The 20026-nt window shown below is 35.0% G+C and overlaps 3 protein-coding genes across 5 annotated transcripts; 2 read left to right on the top strand and 1 right to left on the bottom strand.

The window, feature by feature from the left end:
* Positions 1-3251: 3251 nt before the first annotated feature.
* LOC147927435 (uncharacterized) lies at positions 3252-8067 on the bottom strand. Its single transcript, XM_087487807.1, has 6 exons — positions 7602-8067; positions 7351-7505; positions 6568-7250; positions 4529-6137; positions 3787-4427; positions 3252-3653 (listed from the first exon to the last, which is right to left on the bottom strand). Exons 3-6 carry the CDS (start codon positions 6582-6584, stop codon positions 3272-3274), a joined length of 2649 nt encoding a protein of 882 aa, XP_087343933.1. The 5' UTR covers positions 6585-7250; positions 7351-7505; positions 7602-8067; the 3' UTR covers positions 3252-3271.
* Positions 8068-8392: 325 nt separating this feature from the next.
* Positions 8393-12516, top strand: LOC104747815 (uncharacterized). Of its 3 annotated transcripts, none has more exons than XM_087488976.1 (14): positions 8488-8697; positions 8835-9163; positions 9260-9434; positions 9508-9591; positions 9692-9933; positions 10019-10232; positions 10311-10390; positions 10829-10913; positions 11027-11158; positions 11344-11457; positions 11581-11628; positions 11741-11825; positions 11916-11969; positions 12081-12516. In XM_087488976.1, the coding sequence occupies exons 2-14, from the start codon at positions 8928-8930 to the stop codon at positions 12239-12241; spliced, it is 1710 nt and encodes a 569-aa protein (XP_087345102.1). In that variant the 5' UTR covers positions 8488-8697; positions 8835-8927; the 3' UTR covers positions 12242-12516. The 3 variants fall into 3 exon arrangements, 1 of the variants encoding a protein (XP_087345102.1); XR_015582487.1 differs by having other exon boundaries at positions 8558-8697; positions 11027-11141; XR_015582486.1 differs by having other exon boundaries at positions 8393-9163; positions 11027-11141.
* Positions 12517-12587: 71 nt separating this feature from the next.
* On the top strand, positions 12588-14506 carry LOC104747816 (uncharacterized). The gene is made up of 4 exons (XM_010469514.3): positions 12588-12739; positions 13061-13275; positions 13413-13733; positions 13827-14506. The coding sequence occupies exons 2-4, from the start codon at positions 13063-13065 to the stop codon at positions 14238-14240; spliced, it is 948 nt and encodes a 315-aa protein (XP_010467816.1). The 5' UTR covers positions 12588-12739; positions 13061-13062; the 3' UTR covers positions 14241-14506.
* Positions 14507-20026: the final 5520 nt, after the last annotated feature.

Genomic DNA, 20026 nt, shown 5'->3' with positions numbered 1-20026 from the left:
GGTATAATCCCAAAACAACACATTCTAATTGTAAAACAGAGAGATATTTTAATATTTTATACATTTTGTTATTTAATAAATTAAACAAGACTAATAAATTAAAATTATATATAGAGGTTTTTTTTAGTAATGGAGTGTCGGTTGGGTATGGATAAATAATTATTTATGCTATGTATTGTTCAAATCTCCTTGTGATGGTGATGTCAAATATCGCCAATTAGCCAATCTTTTTATCAGAATTTAATGATTTTAGGTTTTTAGAAATTGATTTGTTGAATTTAGTATTAGACATATCTCTTATATATGTACCAAGTGAAATTTACAAGAACAGGAGATTTCTATTTTTCTCAGTTAAGCTTGTGGGTAACTCTCTTTTGAAGAGAGAAAGAGTATTTTTCAATAATTTAATATATGGGATTTGATTGTAAAATAAAATTAAAAATAAATCTGTGCTACGCACGGAATAACCTCTAGTTAATAATAAATCAATGTTATAGATTTTGGGGACTTTTGAATAAAGGGAAAATTCCATATAAATTCCCCAACTAAATTACGATAAGCTTTTTAATACCTCAATTAATTTTGTACCCAAATAAATACTTTAACTATTTTTTATGCCCATTTTAAATCACCAACTATGATCCAAATACTAATATTACTATGCATCTCTAACCAACGTTAACGACACTTAAACGATCTGTAACAGAAGTTAACTTTCAGTTTAGTATCTAACCACGGTTATGTCCAAATTTTTAATTTATATTTTTTTGACAAAAACACTAAATCTTTAAATAATTTGAGAGAAAGAGGAATTGAAAACACAACATTCAAAGCAGTCAATATCATTTATAATAAGAAATAATATGAATTTGAAATTGAAAATCAAACAAAAACAATATTTGGGGAGTTGAAACAATCACAACAAAATCACTGATACTACGTTTAAGAACAAAATAAAAAAACACTACTTGGGTTGAGAGCCACCTCCTATCTCTCTTGACTTAGGCCCCCAACATTCAAATACACGATCACTACAAGGACACATATACACGCCTTGACCTCTTGGCACTGTCACCTTCTTACGAGCTTGTCCTGGCGTCCACGACGGCCACGACCACGTCCAGAAGATATACTAGATGACGACATTGCAACAAAAGGTGGAGGAGCAGTACATGAAACCGAGACAACGGAAGATTGAGATTGATTAGGGGTAGCTGGTGGAATGGAAGGTTGTGATTGACTAGTAATGCGCTTTCTTGGTCGATATGGGTTGATGTCTCCAGCATCCTGTCATATTAAAAGAAACTTACATGTAAAAAATCTCATAAGAAAAGTTCTCAACAACATGTTATAAAAGAGTAAGAACACTTACAAGTATCTTAGGCCATCTTTATTGGTGTAACACTTAGGGTGTTCTTGGGTTTATTTAAATTGGAAAAAATGAAAAAGTGGTCTTAGATCAGTTGAACAGATCTTATTGTAGAACTGTTGTTGGGTTTGTTCTTATTTGGGAGAAAAACTAGATTGACCCAAATTAAGAGTTTAATTACTAAACTAACTCATAAAATGTGAGGGTTAGATGAGTTATTTTTTTGCCTAAAATACCCTTTTTGCTTTATTAGGAAAAAAAAAATAAAGTCAAATTTATCCTCCCAGAATTTTTTTTTTAAAATCTAAATATTTTCAAAAGTCTGCTGGACTAGTTGTGACAGATTTATTTGTGTACGACAGATTTGTTTTTGCACAACCGATTTATTTTTGTATGACAGATTTTTTATGACAGACTTATTTTGGACGACAGATTTTTTTAACACAGTTATGATAGATTTATAATTGATGACAGATTTATTTTTCACGACAGATTTATTTATAAAGACATAACAGATTTTCACAATATATGACAGATTTGTAACATGTCTGACAGATTTATTTTCCATAGTTATTTCAGATTTATTTTCTTAATTAAAAGTCTGTCGTAACATGACATATTTTTCTATAAAAAATAATTACTAGGTTAACCTCTAGTGATAACAGATTTGTTTTAAGTTACAACAGATTTTTTAATTTAACTAAAAATCTGTTGTTTGATAACAGATTTATAACATTTTTAAAAAATTGCTAAAATGACCTATGTGAATACTATATGTTATGGCAGGTTTTTTTTACGCTATGACAGTTTTTTATTTGCTTCCAAAAATCTTGTGTTTGATAACAGATTTGTTAGATGTAAAATGTAAATATAGTGACAACAGATTTGTTTTAAATTATATTTTTTCTGTCATATTTTTATTAATTCTATTTAATATTAATCATATTATTAATCATATTTTTAAACTCTTATATTTAAAGCATATTTTATACATTTTAATTTTCCTAAATCATATTTAAAAATTAACCTCATATTTTAAAATCATATTTTTATATATTATATTATATTTTCATAAATCTTATTTTAATACTTTTTATATACATTATTTTTTAGTTATAATTTCATACATTAAATTTTAAATAAAAATTATTTAAACTATATATGTTAAACTTCATATATTTAAATCATATCTTTATACAAAATATTTTTATAAACAATTTTTTGAATATTATATTTATACATAATATTTTAAAACATACTTTATTTTTAAAAAATTTATTAAAAAATAGAAATTCTATTTTTAATCATTTTATATTTTCCTTAATCATATTTTTAAATCAAAATATTAAATGCTATATTGTATTTTCGTTTTTTTTAAATAAATAATTAAATAAACAAAATTTCTGGGTTTTTAGTCTATTTTTAATCAATTTATATTTTTCATTAATCATATTTTAAATCTAAATATTAAATGCTATATTGTATTTTCGTTTTTAAAAAAAAAAAAAATAAAATTCCTTGGTTTTTAGTCTTTTTACCTCCAAATTGTGTCATTCTAGTTATTGGATAGGTTGGAGTGTTAATCTAGCAATTAATTGCCAGATTTGTGTCAAACTAGTTTATTTTCACTTCTTATTTTAGTAAAAGTTTTATAAGTTTGAAATTTAAATGTTTTTTTTTATAATTTTTATAATTTATAAGTTTATAAGTTTATAAGTTTAAGAATATGTTTAAGAATATTATATAATTGTAATAAGTTTAATTGTAATATTATATACCAAATTTATAAGATTTTATAATTGTAATATATTTAAGAATATTATATTATTAAATCTTATGATCTTAAACATGTTTTCCCAATAACTAACTTTTTAACAAAAGATCTTAACTACTGATCTTACATTATTTTCCTAATATATTTACTCTAAGAATACAAAAAATAGTTGCCCCTTTAAAGATGCCCTTACGAGGCCTTCCACGTTTGCGTGATGGACCTTGTTTAACAAAAGCTTCATTTTTGGAAGTGGTACGATTATGTCCTACCTTCTTACAATTACCACATGTTACTATCCTGCCATCTCTAGTCACTTTTTTTGGATTAGAAGAACACTCATGTGCTGCCTTTATCCTGTTTTTCTTAGGTCTTCCTGGCATTTTTCTAAAACCTGGAATTCCAATTGGTGGTTTACCAGTTTTTTCCCAAAACTTTTCTCCATTAACTGGTTTGATGTTGTTCCTATAGTTTTCTATCCAAACTTCAGTCTTGTAATAATGATCGACATGGCTGCAATCAAAAGATAAAAACAAAAAAACTACTTAACTCAAGAAAAAAAAGCAGGCTTTGATTGCAGAAAAAAGCTACTTAACTCAAGATTTTTAAAAAACTAGTTATCTCATTAGAAGAACAAAAAGCTTACTTTTCTGGTTTTTGGTGGTTTTCATTGATAACTTTGATTGCATGTGAGCAAGGAATGCCAGTTAGGTCCCATCCCCTACAAACACAATGACGCAGCCGAAGACTAACCTCATAGCCACAACCGTGTAGAAGCACTTCAAACAAGTTATCTGAACTTGTAAGAACATAACACTCTCGGCTCTCTTCTCTATTTACTTCCAATACATCTGCAATCTTCTTAGGGAAAGGCAATATGCACCCAATTGCTTTCTTATATCTGCGAGAAATACGCATCATAGCCTGCCTCCTAATTGTTTCCAGCATGTTAATCAAAGGCAATTCCCTAGCTCTTCTGATAGTCCTATTGAAGCTCTCTGACAAACTGTTACAGACATTAGCAGATCTGGCATTGTTAGAGAAGAAAGCTAGACACCAAGTCTTTGGTTCAGCAGCCAACAAAGCATCATGTGCATCTATGTCGTATACACGCAGCTCTTCCATACGCAAACCATATTCTCCAACTGTTTTGTTATAGGCCACATTCCAGAAAAAGGGTTTGTAGTCAAGATCTCCATATTTCTTTGACCAGTTACCATATACATGCTTTGCACAATTTCTATGCTCAGCATTTGGGAGAACAGTTGCTAGAGCTACTTTTAAACCCTGCATAAAGACAATGATGTAATATTAGTGTTTAAAATAAAAGAGAATGATCAAATAACAGTGCTTAAAACAAAAGAGACTAATCAAATACTTAAACATACCTTCTGTTTGTCAGATATAAAGGTAACTCCATCTCCTACACCCAAGTTTAAGTCATCCATCAATTTTTTAACAAACCAAGTCCAAGAATCCTTGTTCTCACCTCTTACAACAGCCCAAGCAATAGGATAAATCCTATTTTCTGCATCCCTACCAACTGCTGCTAATATCTCTCCTTTCAACTCCCACTTTAAGAAAGCACCATCAAGGCCTATCAAAGGCCTACAATACTGCTTCCAAGTTTTCCTTATAGGTTCAAAGCAAACATAGAAGCTTTCAAAGACTTGTCTTCCATCCTTTTCAACAGTCAAAATCTCTGTTGTAACATCTTTGTTAGTACTCCTCAACTCATTCTCATAGTCCCATAATTTAGCAAATTGTTGTTTCTGAGTATCTAACACCATATCTAATGCAATCCTTCTTGCTTTTCTGCATTTATATATTGAAACTGAGATGTTATACCTGTACATCAACTCATCCTTAATATCAGAGCTCTTTATGTCAGGTCGTCTTCTTACTTCCTCTTTGAACAACCTTGCAATAGTTCCCTGTTTTAGCATCCTAGCTCTTCCTGTGGGCAAATGATTGTGTTTCTCTTCATAAACTTTGACCATCCACTTCCGTATAGGTTTCTCTATGGAGCAATAGATCCTCCATTTACATTTCTCGTGTGTGCATATGGCTGCAAGCCTCTCAGGATGCCACTTATTCAACTTCACATCAAACTGTGTTTTCAAAACATACATCAATAGCTGATCTTTGAACTCATCCCCATTGCTAAACGTCTGCATCAGCCATAAGTATGGAGGTTTTCCATAATCTGCTTTACTCTTTCCTTTCAATGACCTTCCATAGTCATCCTTCTTATGCCAATTTGTCCATTCTTCATCAATGTCTTCCCCAGAATCTGGATACTCACCAGGAGGAAGGTGTACCTCAGCCTCAATTTCACTATCATATCCATTTTCATCATCTACATTAGGCTGAGTAGCCGCACCATGAACTGTAGTAGTCTGTTGTTCAGCTTCTGCAAACAAATCTGCAAACCGTGGATCAGCAGCTCCTTCAGGTAATATCTGATTCTCATCCTCAGCTACTTCTTCCTCTTGGGCTTCTTTTTGACATTCCTCATCTCTCTCTTCTTCATCACTTTCTTCCTCTCTGTTTTCACCATCACTTTCTTCTTCATCTATGTCCTCTTCCTCACTATCGACTTCATCATCAGCCTTTTCATCATCATCCAAACATGCTCCAGTCACCAAATTCGCATCATTAATAACATTTGGTGGAGAAACACTATGTTCAACGTAGATGTAAATCTCTCCACAATCTTTTGCCTCTGCAGCCATCTTCATAATCTCGTTATCCTTATCCTGCCATATCGATCTTAACGCTGACATATCCTCATTAGGTAGTCTATACCATACCTTCTCCACATTGCTAACAGTTTCTGGATTATTTGTGAAATCTTCAAAAATTGAGAATGTAAGCAAATCTGGATCTACCAGCATATTTGGTGCAGTTGAACCACCTTTATAGCATATATTCTTCCCTTTCTTCGACAATAAACCTCCGTAGTGAATGTACAAGGTGATTTTCTCGTCATTGTAACTACACATAAAACCAAAAGTAACTTTCAGAACCCATATGAACAATAAAAACAGAGATAAACCCAAAAAATACATGATTCGCAGATGATAAGAAAAAGAAAATGAATCCATGTGAAAATCATAAACAAACAATGTCAAGATCGGAGCATTAGATCTATTACACCTTAATAAGCGACCAAAATAACCACAAAAACAAATTATCTGCCTTGAATCGTGAAACAACCCGACCCCTTTTTTTTTTTTAACAATTAAATACAATGTATAATTAAGCATCTCATACTACTTAATTAACCAACCCAAACCACAACTCAATATTAAACCAGCAATAACATTAAGCACAGCGAAAACATACCAATAATACAAAACCAACAACATCATCAATACAATAACATTCCTAACCATTCTATCCAGCAACCTAACATAACACTAACCAAGGTTCCAACAACATAACCAACAAATCCAATAACACACAAACGAGACCCTAGATCATCCTCCTCCTCATTGCCATGATTCCACGTCACAAACCTGCACACCACAAACAACAATTGAGATGCGTAAGTATTATCACAAATACTTAGTGAGGCAATCCTCCCATCTACTGGGCTATACACACAAGCAACTGAGATTCCAATGCTTAACAAATGACAACCAAACACAACAAACCAGGAAAAATTACGAAACAAGCAACTTGGTGTCGACCGACACCAGAGAGGTGTCGATCGACACTAACCAAACACGGTGTCGATCGACACTAACCAAACATGGTGTCGACCGACACCTAACTGGTGTCGATCGACACTCCCTTCGCAGACGCGATTTGCACGAATCCGAACGACAAACCTCTGTTTCCAATCATCTCCAATCCTTCCAACCTCACCCAAAACCTTCAGGAACCTATAAGAACCATAACACAACCACCACAAGCAAGAACAACACCACTAACACAACCAATCAAGCAAGAACAACACCACAAAGCACCACCAATCAAGCAAGAACAACAAAGGATTCTCAGGCTTAGATAAGCCATGGTCATGCACTCACCTTATCAACTGATTATAACAACCAATACAACCAGTTGAGACCCTCCTAACGTCTAAAACAGCCCAGAAACGCCCTACAACAAGCCACACAACCAAAAACGACTTATAACAAAACTGGAGAGAAACATCAGAAAAGAACAGTCTCAAAGACGAAATCCTAAAATAAAAACCAACCGTTAACTATCAAATCGCTCCGGTGAAGAGCTACCCCTAAACGTCACGAAGCTTCCCACAAAAATTCAGCACGATCAGGCACCACACGAGACCACGATCTCAGTTACAATCTCCGATGGTCCCAACTCGCGTCTGAGAAAACGTGTCTCACGAAACTGCCAATAACTCATCGAGTTTAAATCCAAATATACTTCTGTAAAAAGCCGAATGACGATGAAAGACTTGGGAATAAACCTACCAAATTTCATTACCTTTGAGAACGATTTGATATGCCGAAACTGTTTCCTCCCAAACCCTAACGATTCTGATGTTTCTCCTTTAATCTCCTTCACACTACAATAGGCTCTCTCCTCTCTCTCTATCTCTGAAACCCTAAAAACCTTAATTTGTCGCTTCTCCACTTATAACACGATTTAGGGATTTTCCTTGAACCAAACAGCAATTAAAACGAACCGGACCAAACCAGAAAACATGGTGTCGATCGATACACCAAGGGTGTCGATCGACACCCACACCAAAACCTTAAAAATTGGTTAGGATGTTACAAATCGTACCTCATATTTCTTGATTTTTCTGGATTTCACTTGAACATATTGAATTATAGGGTTCCTCTCTGATTTCGATTTAGGGTGTTTTTCTAGATAACGGGGTTTGGGTTTTAAGTTCTTAAGCGATGTCTAGTTAATATTTAACTCTAGTTAATTAGAAGACAGAGTACTAACACCGTTATGATTTCGTTAACCTCCGTCTCGTATACAATGTTAAATAAGTATAGGGATCATAGTTGGTGATTTAAAATGGGCATAAAGTTTAGTTAAAGTATTTATTTGGGTACAAAATTAATTGAGGTATTAAAAAGCTTATCGTAATTTAGTTGGGGAATTTATATGGAATTTTCCCTTGAATAAAGTATAAATTTCATAGGAGATAGTATTGTAAACTTGGTTTGGTTATTGACTGCCAAAAAAATAAAATAAAAATAGGAAAGAGAGAAAAAGTCTGCATGAAAGCATAAAAGAGAAAATTACGCTGAGAACGAGGCAGACATTGATGATTGATCCTTTCTTCATTCATCAAACCTGTATATGCAACAATCTACATATGTATATATAATCTATTGTATGTTTACGCAAACACGTACATACATCTTCTTTCTTCTGATTTAATGGGTATATACCATAAGATTCATGCGAAATAGGTGCTTGGCTCTAGAGAGTTTCACGCTCATTCAATTCCTCTCTCTTTTCTTCTCTTTCTTCTTCTTCTTTTTGTTTTGTTTTGTTTTTGTTTTTGTTTTCCTTCCTGATTAGAGATTTGTTTCGATTTAATGAATCTGTCACGTTAAAGGTTATAATCCCATATTTTTGTCTAGCTTTCTTGTGTTTTTGATCCTCAGTTTCTCAGATGATTCCAATTGGTGAGGTGATGTTTCTTGATTATTATACTGATGTGTGTTGATTTCTAAATTTTTGTATATTGTACAGAGCGATTTGTTGATGAGAAGATGATGAATCCTCATAAGTGAAATTTGAGTTTTTTTTTCTTTAATCTGTGTGGGGGTGTGTTAAAGAGTAATTATGGATTCTGCAAAGGGTTGGTTTCAGAAGCGGCAGATGCGTGGAGGATCGAGATATAAAGGTGCTTCAGGTGGTGGTGGTGGAGGTGGAAGTAATGGCTCTGCCGATGAGCCCAACATCGAAACTGACGAAGAAGCAGTCTCAAACTCTACCAAACAGAAAGTTGCAGCAGCTAAACAATACATTGAGAATCATTATAAAGAGCAGATGAAGATTCTACAAGAGAGGAAAGAAAGGTGTTATCTTGTGTCTCAACCGAAATGTAAATTCTTCTTATTTGTAAATGAAACTTTCTTGCGTAATTAAATTTTGCTCTTTCATAAATTTAACAGGCGAAGCATGCTAGAGCAGAAGCTGGCGGATGCTGATGTGTCTGAAGAAGATCAAAATAATCTTCTCAAGTTTCTGGAGAAGAAGGAGACAGAGTACATGCGCCTCCAACGCCATAAGTTAGGCGTTGCTGATTTTGATTTGCTTACAATGATTGGGAAAGGTGCATTTGGGGAGGTATGTTTTCCTGAGTTCATCCGCGTGGGAATACAAGTTTTGAGGCTGTTAAAAGGATATGTTGTTTCTCTAGGTTAGAGTTTGTAGAGAGAAGACGACAAATCAAGTTTATGCAATGAAAAAGCTCAAGAAGGCGGAGATGCTTCGCAGAGGACAGGCGAGACTTCCCTATCTATCTATTGCCACTTGATGGTATTGTCTGTGAATCAATCCAACATCCTTTGACTCCATAACTCTTTTTTTTTTTTTATCTCAAGGTTGAACATGTAAGAGCAGAGAGGAATTTACTTGCGGAAGTGGACAGTAACTACATAGTGAAGCTTTACTGTTCATTTCAAGATGATGACCATCTTTACCTTGTGATGGAGTATTTGCCTGGTGGTGATATGATGACTCTTCTGATGCGCAAAGATACTTTGACAGAAGAGGAGGCCAAGTTCTATGTCGCTGAGACAGTTCTCGCTATCGAGTCCATCCACAGGCACAATTACATCCACAGGTTCTGTGAGAGTAAACCAAACACCTTTATTTTTTTCTTCTCTTTTATTTTGGGTGAGCTTATCTTCTTCTTTTTGATTTTGTAGGGATATCAAGCCAGACAACTTGCTGCTTGACAGATATGGGCATCTAAGACTGTCCGATTTTGGATTGTGTAAACCTTTGGACTGCAGTGCCATTGGAGAAAACGATTTTTCAAACAATGCCAATGGATCTACGGAGCAAGAGGCCGGATCAACTGCTCCAAAACGCACACAGCAGGAACAACTTGAACATTGGCAGAGGAACAGGAGAACGCTAGTAAGGCTTCAAATTCACCTTTAAGATTTTTGATAGAGTTCTTTCTCTGTATGTGTCTGATTCCACATGAAATGACAGGCTTATTCCACAGTCGGAACACCGGATTACATAGCTCCAGAAGTTCTGTTGAAGAAAGGCTATGGAATGGAGTGTGACTGGTAAGCAGTTGAGAATCTCTTTGTTTGTCAGAGTCTGTATGGGCTTACATACTCCATCATATTCTGTTGTGTTTAAACCAATTTGTAAAAAGAATAAAGTTAGTACATTGTCTAGGTGTTGTGCACCTCTACGCATTTGCATGAGTTTCAGACACAAACGCAGGCAAGAATGTGTTTGTTTGGTGATCCTGAACTGGAATCTTGTTAGGAAATGCTAACCAATCCTTGTTTATTATCTCTAGCTGCTTTTGTCTCTTATCTACCACTGGACTCAAGCCCGTACTCACATTTTTTGAATGAGTATACATCTTGATGGGTTTCAGTTTCTACTTTTGATGCATTACTTAGTTAAAGGGACCATCTTGAAGCAGTATTTTGTGACACTGTTTACATTTGTGCTTTGCATAGGACGCTAATGTAGTTTGAAATGCTCTATAGGTGGTCTCTTGGAGCAATCATGTACGAAATGCTAGTAGGATATCCACCATTTTATTCAGATGATCCTATGTCAACCTGTAGAAAGGTAAATTTTCGGAAAAATACTGTCAAGGAAAACAATCAAAAGAATGAGATTCTTTTTTACTTTCCAGTGACACTGACATCACATCAAAATCTTGTTCCTGATTTTGGTTGCAGATAGTAAACTGGAAAAGTCATTTGAAGTTTCCTGAGGAAGCAATATTGTCAAAGGAAGCAAAGGATCTTATTAACAGTCTGTTGTGCAGTGTTAGACGTAGGCTTGGTTCCAAAGGTGCTGATGAAATAAAGGTGTCCTTGTACTGATGATTTCTTTGAAAGCTTTTCTTTTTTTGGATGCATGAATAGTTTCTCATATTCAACACTAAGCAACTGTGTCTTTGAATGTAGTTTGATTATGGATAGCAGAGTTCAATACTATGTAATCCAGAGCCTGTGAGATTAAAATGCATGATTTGTTTTCTGCAATATTGCAGGCTCATCCATGGTTTGAAACTGTTGATTGGGATACAATATTCGATATGGATGCAGCTTTTGTTCCAGAGGTCAATGACGATTTAGACACTCAGAATTTTGAGAAGTTTGACGAGGTAACACATCTTTTATCCCATCATACTTCATTCTTTTGGATTTGATGGAGGCATAACAAGATCGATTCCTACACGTAAAAGAGTTGCAGATTGATTAATTCTTTGTGTTATTTGAAAATGCAGTCAGAATCGCAAACTCAGACATCATCCAAGTCTGGCCCATGGAGGAAGGCAAAAAACCATATTCCCTGTTCTGTCTAAACACAATTGCTTGCAGAGATTCAAAACTGCTTTCTTCGTGAATTCCTTTATGTATAATGGTTTCCGCTTTTAACTTGTGCAGATGTTGTCGTCAAAAGACATAAACTTCGTAGGGTATACATACAAGAACTTTGAGATTGTTAATGATTACCAAGTTCCTGGAATGGGTAGACCACTTATACTTAGATCAATGGTTCTTGTATTTGATTGCAATTTAGTTTGAATATGTTAGTAAATGCTTCAATGTTGTTTTGTAGCGGAGTTAAAGAAGAAGAAAAAGTCGACGCGACCAATGGTCAAGGCACTCTTCGGTACACAACAACAACCCCTTTTGCTGGTTCAGAGCATTTGGCTATTTCCATGTGAATCTTGAACGTGTATATTAATTGGTTGTGTGTGTGTTTGAACTGTTCCCATGTTAGATAATGGATCATCGGACACCCCGGATTCATCAGAAACAACGTCGAGACGACCTTGTGATCGACCTCCTCCTGCTCCTCCGGTTGTTCAGGGAAGCTTTCTGAAGCTTCTACCACCAGAACTCGAAGTGAGGCCAAAGCAAGAAGAATCTGAAGCTTGCTAAAACATTTGTCAAGGTTGGAGTTGAGTTGAGTTGAGTTGTGTCCCAAATGTTTTAGGCGGTAGCAAAAATACAAACCGACCGACCACTCCTGTGATCTTTTGGACGACAAGACGCAGTTTGATTCTTATTTTGTTGACATGATGATAAGTACGGTATTAGACTATTTAGGTAATCTTGTTGACAATTTTGCCTGCCAATAATAAAATTCGTAAGGTGCAATGTACAAATATGTTAAAATACCATTAAATTTATAAAAATATATTGAAGTTTGGAAATAGTGAGAAATATACGGGGGGCAAAATGCAATATAGTGGAAGTATAAGGCGGCCATTATTAAATATTAACCAACCACGCACTCACTCACTCATTCACTATTCTTTACCTTGTCAAAATTTCGTTCTTAAAAAAAAAAAAAAAAAAAAAGAAGAACCCTAAATCAATCAATCTCGTTGATTTTCGTCGAACCTGGTGAAATCTGTTGTTGTTCGAGCAAAATCGGTGAGTATTGAATTTTCTTCAGCTTTTCGCTTCATTTCTGATATATCGTAAGATCTGATCGGTCCTTCCTTTTAGTCGTCTAGTCACTGGATTTTTTGTTTTAGAGTTTAATCTTTGACTGAGTCGATAGGTAAATAAAAATGCATTGCTTGATTTGCGCACTGTCGATTTTTTTGAGGTTTGCTTTGTTGTTTTACTCGTGTACGTATGCATAAAAAAAAAGGATCGGATCAGAGACAGAGACAGAGAGAGACAGAGAGAGAGAAATCTCATGTATTTGTGTTCTTCGTTTTGGCCATAATTTTTGGGGATTTGTTTTAGGGATGGCATACGACGGTTATCCAAAGAGTGGCCTTAGATTCTACGAAGGTCTATATGAACTGGTGGATGATCCTTCATCGGATTCAACCATCTCATGGAGCAAAAGCAACAAGAGTTTCGTTATTCGGAACCAGGAAGAGCTCATTCGCAGAAAGATGCTTTCCAGATTCTTTTGCAGAAAGCTTACCGAGTTTATCTCAAAGCTTAAGTTTTCTGTAAGTTAATTAATTCGTTTTTCTATTTTGCTGAAATAAAAGATTTGATCACTACAAGATTTTGAATGCCTTGCTATAATATGTTATGTTATGTAATGTAATGTTGTTGTTGCTGTTGTACATTATTATTATGTTAGGGCTTTAAACAAATGAAGAGGTCTTCTGGGCTGTGGGAATTTGGTGATAAGAATTTTGTGAGAGGTCGTCCTGAGCTTATGGTGGAGATGCATAAAAGAGTTTCCATGGCTAGGATTACGGAAAGGTCTAACCAAATGAAAGCTATGTCATTTGATGGGTTGCCTCTAGGTGAGGATAGATTAGGAGACGACGACGATACCGTTGTTCCCGATTCCCAAGAGAGCGAAGTTCGATATCTGAACTTGAAGGAGACCGTTTCTACAGAATTGAAATGCTTCCGCGAGCACCTCATTGGTGCTAAACGTTTCATCCAGGACACCGTAAGTAATTAATTAGATATCATATTAGCCAGAAACCAATTTTATCAAGGGTTGTGATATTTGTTTTTATTATTTAATTCTTTTTTCTTGTAGACGATCACAAAAGATCAGATCCGGGCCTCCATCAGATGTTTCAAGACGTTGATAGATAATTTTAACAATGTTTGGGAGCAGTTTCGTAGTGGCCGTGATCAGGAATTGATCAGTTTGAGACATCGAATGGTGCTTCCTTCATCTGATGACTCAGAGGAGTTAAGTTGTGATCAACTTCGCTTAAATGCTCATACTCTCCTCAAGTTCTTTAGCGAGAAGACTTTTAATCCTTTTGTGGAAGCTTTCGCTCCTTTTGTTACAGTACGCAAAGAGTCCGCTAGTACTATGGATGCTCTCACGGAAATCCAACATGTTGTGGAAGACAGTGATACTTTGATTTATAGGGTCACACACGATGGCTTCGACGGCAGGGACATCTCAGCGGAAGAAGAAGCTGATGATATTGAGTGGTAAAATGGTGCAGGATGATGTTATTTGAGTGGTAAAATGGTGGAAGGATGGATCAGTACTGTCTGTCTTCCTTAGACTAATCAAATTACTACTAGCTCTTACTTGTGATGTCAAATGTCAAATGTTGACGTACCGTCTATCTTTTCCTTATTGCTTAAAACAGTAAATGTGTGTAGCTTTAGCTTCTTCATATAACATTCTCTCCCCGTATTAGTTTATTTTGAATGTATGGATACCTGCAAGTCATTTTACTTTTTTTTTCTGTCAAACACCTGTATGATTATGAAGACATGAACAATATTAGTATGTAGAATATGTTAGTTTGCTAATTGATAACAAAAAGTTCAAGAATAATTCTTTCTGCAAAAAGCTTAACAAAATATACATTTCAGAGAACAACAATAAAAGCTTAAACTCATAATATATAAAAACATCTAACGAGATGCTTCATCCATCTTTCTTAACGATGATGTATGATTATGAAGCCATGAATAATACTAGTATGTAGAATATGCTAGTTTGCTAATTGATAACAAAAAGTTCAAGAATAATTCTTTCAGCAAAAAGCTTAACAAAATATACATTTCAGAGAGCAACAATAAAAGCTTAAACTCATAATATATAAAAGCATCTAACGAGATGCTTCATCCGTCTTTCTTAACAATGATGTATGATTATGAAGCTATGAACAATACTAGTATGTAGAATATGCTAGTTTGCTAATTGATAACAAAAAGTTCAAGAATAATTCTTTCAGCAAAAAGCTTAATAAAATATACATTTCAGAGAGCAACAATAAAAGCTTAAACTCATAATATATAAAAGCATCTAACGAGATGCTTCATCCATCTTTCTTAACGATGATGTATGATTATGAAGCCATGAACAATACTAGTATGTAGAATATGCTAGTTTGCTAATTGATAACAAAAAGTTCAAGTATAATTCTTTCAGCAAAAAGCTTAACAAAATATACATTTGAGAGAGCAACAATAAAACTTAAACTCATAATATATAAAAGCATCTAACGAGATGCTTCATCCATCTTTCTTAACAATGATGTATGATTATGAAGCTATGAACAATACTAGTATGTAGAATATGCTAGTTTGCTAATTGATAACAAAAAGTTCAAGAATAATTCTTTCAGCAAAAAGCTTAATAAAATATACATTTCAGAGAGCAACAATAAAAGCTTAAACTCATAATATATAAAAGCATCTAACGAGATGCTTCATCCATCTTTCTTAACGATGATGTATGATTATGAAGCCATGAACAATACTAGTATGTAGAATATGCTAGTTTGCTAATTGATAACAAAAAGTTCAAGTATAATTCTTTCAGCAAAAAGCTTAACAAAATATACATTTGAGAGAGCAACAATAAAACTTAAACTCATAATATATAAAAGCATCTAACGAGATGCTTCATCCATCTTTCTTAACGATGATGTATGATTATGAAGCCATGAACAATACTAGTATGTAGAATATGCTAGTTTGCTAATTGATAACATAAAAGTTCAAGAATAATTCTTTCAGCAAAAAGCTTAACAAAATATACATTTCAGAGAGCAACAATAACAACTTTAACTCATAATATATAAAAACATCTAACGAGATGCTTCATTCATCTTTCTTAACGATGATGTGTGATTATGAAGCCATGAACAATACTAGTATGTAGAATATGCTAGTTTGCCAATTGATAACAAAAAGTTCAAGAATAATTCTTTCAGCAAAAAGCTTAACAAAATATACATTTCAGAGAGCAACAATAAAAGCTTAAACTCATAATATATAAAAGCATCTAACGAGATGCTTCATCCGTCTTTCTTAACAATGATGTATGATTATGAAGCCATGAACAATACTAGTATGTAGAATATGCTAGTTTGCTAATTGATAACAAAAAGTTCAAGAATAATTCTTTCAGCAAAAAGCTTAATAAAATATACATTTCAGAGAGCAACAATAAAAGCTTAAACTCATAATATATAAAAGCATCTAACGAGATGCTTCATCCATCTTTCTTAACGATGATGTATGATTATGAAGCCATGAACAATACTAGTATGTAGAATATGCTAGTTTGCTAATTGATAACAAAAAGTTCAAGTATAATTCTTTCAGCAAAAAGCTTAACAAAATATACATTTGAGAGAGCAACAATAAAAACTTAAACTCATAATATATAAAAGCATCTAACGAGATGCTTCATCCATCTTTCTTAACGATGATGTATGATTATGAAGCCATGAACAATACTAGTATGTAGAATATGCTAGTTTGCTAATTGATAACATAAAAGTTCAAGAATAATTCTTTCAGCAAAAAGCTTAACAAAATATACATTTCAGAGAGCAACAATAAAAGCTTTAACTCATAATATATAAAAGCATCTAACGAGATGCTTCATCCATCTTTCTTAACGATGATGTATGATTATGAAGCCATGAACAATACAAGTATGTAGAATATGCTAGTTTGGTAATTGATAACAAAAAGTTCAAGAATAATTCTTTCAGTAAAAAGCTTAACAAAATATACATTTCAGAGAGCAACAATAAAAGCTTAAACTCATAATATATAAAAGCATCTCGTTCTTTCTTAACGATGATGTATGATTATGAAGCCATGAACAATACTAGTATGTAGAATATGCTAGTTTGCTAATTGATAATTGTAACATCCGCAAACCATTTTTTTGGTAATTTGGTGAGGGTGTCGATCGACACAACAGGAGGTGTCGATCGACACTGGTTGTAGTTGGTTCGATCGGTTCGATTTTTAATCGTTCGGTTTGTGTGGTTGGTTTAGGGAAAACCCTAAACTCGAGTTTAAAAGGAGAACTCGACTTTTCTCCTCCCTTTTGGCCGTTTTTGACAGAGAAATAGAGAGAAGAAGGAGGAATCGGTTTTTGAGAGAGATTTGTGAGTTTTCTTAGCTTTTCTTGTGAGATTTGGAGCTAGGAAGGATCTAGAGGTTTGCTAGGAGGGTTGGATTCGTTGCTATCGGTCTGAATCTTCCTGCAAAGAGATGAGTGCATGACCATGGCTAATCTAAGCCTTTGATTTCCTTGTTCTTGCTTGTTTGTTGTTGTTTTGTGTGTTTTTCTTGGTGGGATTGGTTGCTACAGGTTCCTATGGACGTATTTGGCTTGGGTTATGAGTATTGGGCGATTTGGAGGAGGTTGGGAGCGAGATTCGACTCTCGGCTTCGAGCGGATTGCGATTGCAGAGGGAGTGTCGATCGACACCACTTGGTGTCGGTCGACACTAGAAAATTGGGCATCGATCGACACTGTGGGGTAGTGTCGGTCAACACTTGGCTGGTGTCGGTCGACACCTCCCTTCCAGCGAGACGATGTTTGATTTCCTGGTTTGTTTGTTTTATTTGTTGTTTGTTTGGAACATTGGAATCACTGTTGCTTGTGTGTATAGCCCAGTAGATGGGTGGATTGCCTCATTGAGTGTTTATCAAATACTCATGCATCTCAATATGTGTTTGTGGTGCAGGTAAAGGCAAAGTGTGATCGTGGAATCAAGGCAATGAAGAGGAGGATGTTCTAGGGACTCGATTGGATGTTGTTTGGCATTGTTAGGTTGCTAGAGTTGAGTCATTAGAAACATTGCTAGGTTGCTGGTTTCATGTTTTCTGATGATTGGTTATTGGATTATTGGTTATTTTGTTATTGGATATTGCTTATGTTATAATTATTGGTTATATTATTGGTTATTTATTGGATATTGAGATTGGTTATTCCGCTGATGATTGTGATTGTGGTTAGGTGGCTAGTGGGTATGGGACCACTAGTTGTAGTTTATTTACTAGATTATATTTTACTATTTATTATTAAAAAAAAAAGTCCGTCCTTTCAATAACAAAAAGTTCAAGAATAATTCTTTCAGCAAAAAGCTTAACAAAGTATACATTTCAGAGAGCAACAATAAAAGCTTAAACTCATAATATATAAAAGCGTCTAACGAGATGCTTCATCCATCTTTCTTAACGATGATGTATGATTATGAAGCCATGAACAATACTAGTATGTATAATATGCTAGTTTGCTAATTGATAACAAAAAAAACAAGAATAATTCTTTCAGCAAAAAGCTTAATAAAATATACATTTCAAAGAGCAACAATAAAAGCGTAAACTCATAATATATAAAAGCATCTAACGAGATGCTTCATCCATCTTTCTTAACGATGATGTATGATTATGAAGCAATGAACAATACTAGTATGTAGAATATGCTAGTTTGCTAATTGATAACAAAAAGTTCAAGAATAATTTTTTCAGCAAAAAGCTTAACAAAATATACATTTCAGAGAGCAACAATAAAAGCTTAAACTCATAATATATAAAAGCGTCTAATGAGATGCTTCATCTATCTTTCTTAACGATGATGTATGATTATGAAGCCATGAACAATACTAGTATGTAGAACATCACCACTAAGGAGCATCGAGTCGCGACCAGCTTTGGGAAGCCATATTCGCGAGTCTTCACCACCACGCTAGTGTGAAGACACCCCTAAGCCATTAGAAGGAGCTGTACTCTTTTTCCTACTTTGGGTTTGTCCCAATGGGTTTACCAAAGAGGTTTTAACGAGGCAGCAAGCTCTAGTGCATCTCCACTCGTTCCCACTTGGCTCATGACTTGGAAACACTTATTGACATGCTTAGGAGCCAAGGAAGTGAAGATTCTATCACCACGCCTCAACCAATGACGTGGCGATCCTATCCCTCTTCCTTCTTTTAAATTTAGTCTAGATTCTTCTATGACCGTTGTTTGGTCATTGCCTTGTTTTATTTTTTACTTTTGCTTTTAGGCCATGTGTATGGTTTAGATCATGGCCACGCTTCTAGGGTTTTAGAGTCTCCATTTGTAAGCCTTTCTATATAAAGGCATCAACCCTCATTGTAAAAATCAGACTTGTATGAAATAGAAATTTTCCTCAAGAGAGATTCTTGAACTTGTCTCCATCCTTTCATTAGTCAATCTGGGATTGTCAGAGACTAAGTTGAGTCCGAGGTACATGGGTCCGTTCAGAGTGATTGAGCGGGTGGGATCAGTAGCATATAGGCTGGACTTGCCTGAGGTTATGCATGCGTTCCACAAGGTGTTCCACATTTCTATGTTGCAGAAGTGTCTCCGTGAGGGAGAGCAGGTGTTGGCTAAGATTCATGAGGATCTTCAGCCTAACATGACTTTGGAGGCGAGACCAGTGATGGTTCTCGAGAGGAGGATCAAGGAACTTCAGAAGAAGAAGATTCCTTTGATGAGAGTCCTATGGGACTGTGATGGTGTTGAGGAGCAGACTTGGGAGCCTGAGCCGAAGATGATTGCAAGGTTTAAGAAGTGGTATGAGAAGCAAGCTGCGACTTGAACTTGTCTAGCTTGGTCCCATCTGTAATCCATGGTTGGAGCGAGAATGGAGTATTCCAGCCCATCTCTCTTATTACTCGGTCGCTTGGGGTGGTTCGTTGTAAGGCTCAGTAACAAGATGAGGTGGTGCTCGGGGTACAAAAGTTTCTGTGAGGCGGGGTTTTGGAGGAAAGTTTCCTGAAATAGAAGTTTCCAAAAATAGAAAATGCTAAATATGGAAAGTTTTACGGGAGTTAGAATTTGTCCATTTTAGCGGTGGAGAGCCTTGGAGGGGCTTGTGTGGCCTTACTGGCGGACTTTCGAGTCAGTGTGCCCGTGTGTGGCGGTCTTTTTAGACATTGTGTGGCCTTTGTGGCGGGCTGTTTAGCCGTGTGTGGCCTTTGTGGTGGGCTG

Source organism: Camelina sativa, chromosome 15 (genome assembly GCF_030686135.1).
Source record: "Camelina sativa cultivar CO46 ecotype springtype chromosome 15, ASM3068613v1".
NCBI classification, from domain to species: Eukaryota; Viridiplantae; Streptophyta; class Magnoliopsida; order Brassicales; family Brassicaceae; genus Camelina; species Camelina sativa.
The sequence above is the reverse complement of the archived record's forward strand: the minus strand, read 5'-3'. Positions and strand labels throughout refer to the sequence as shown.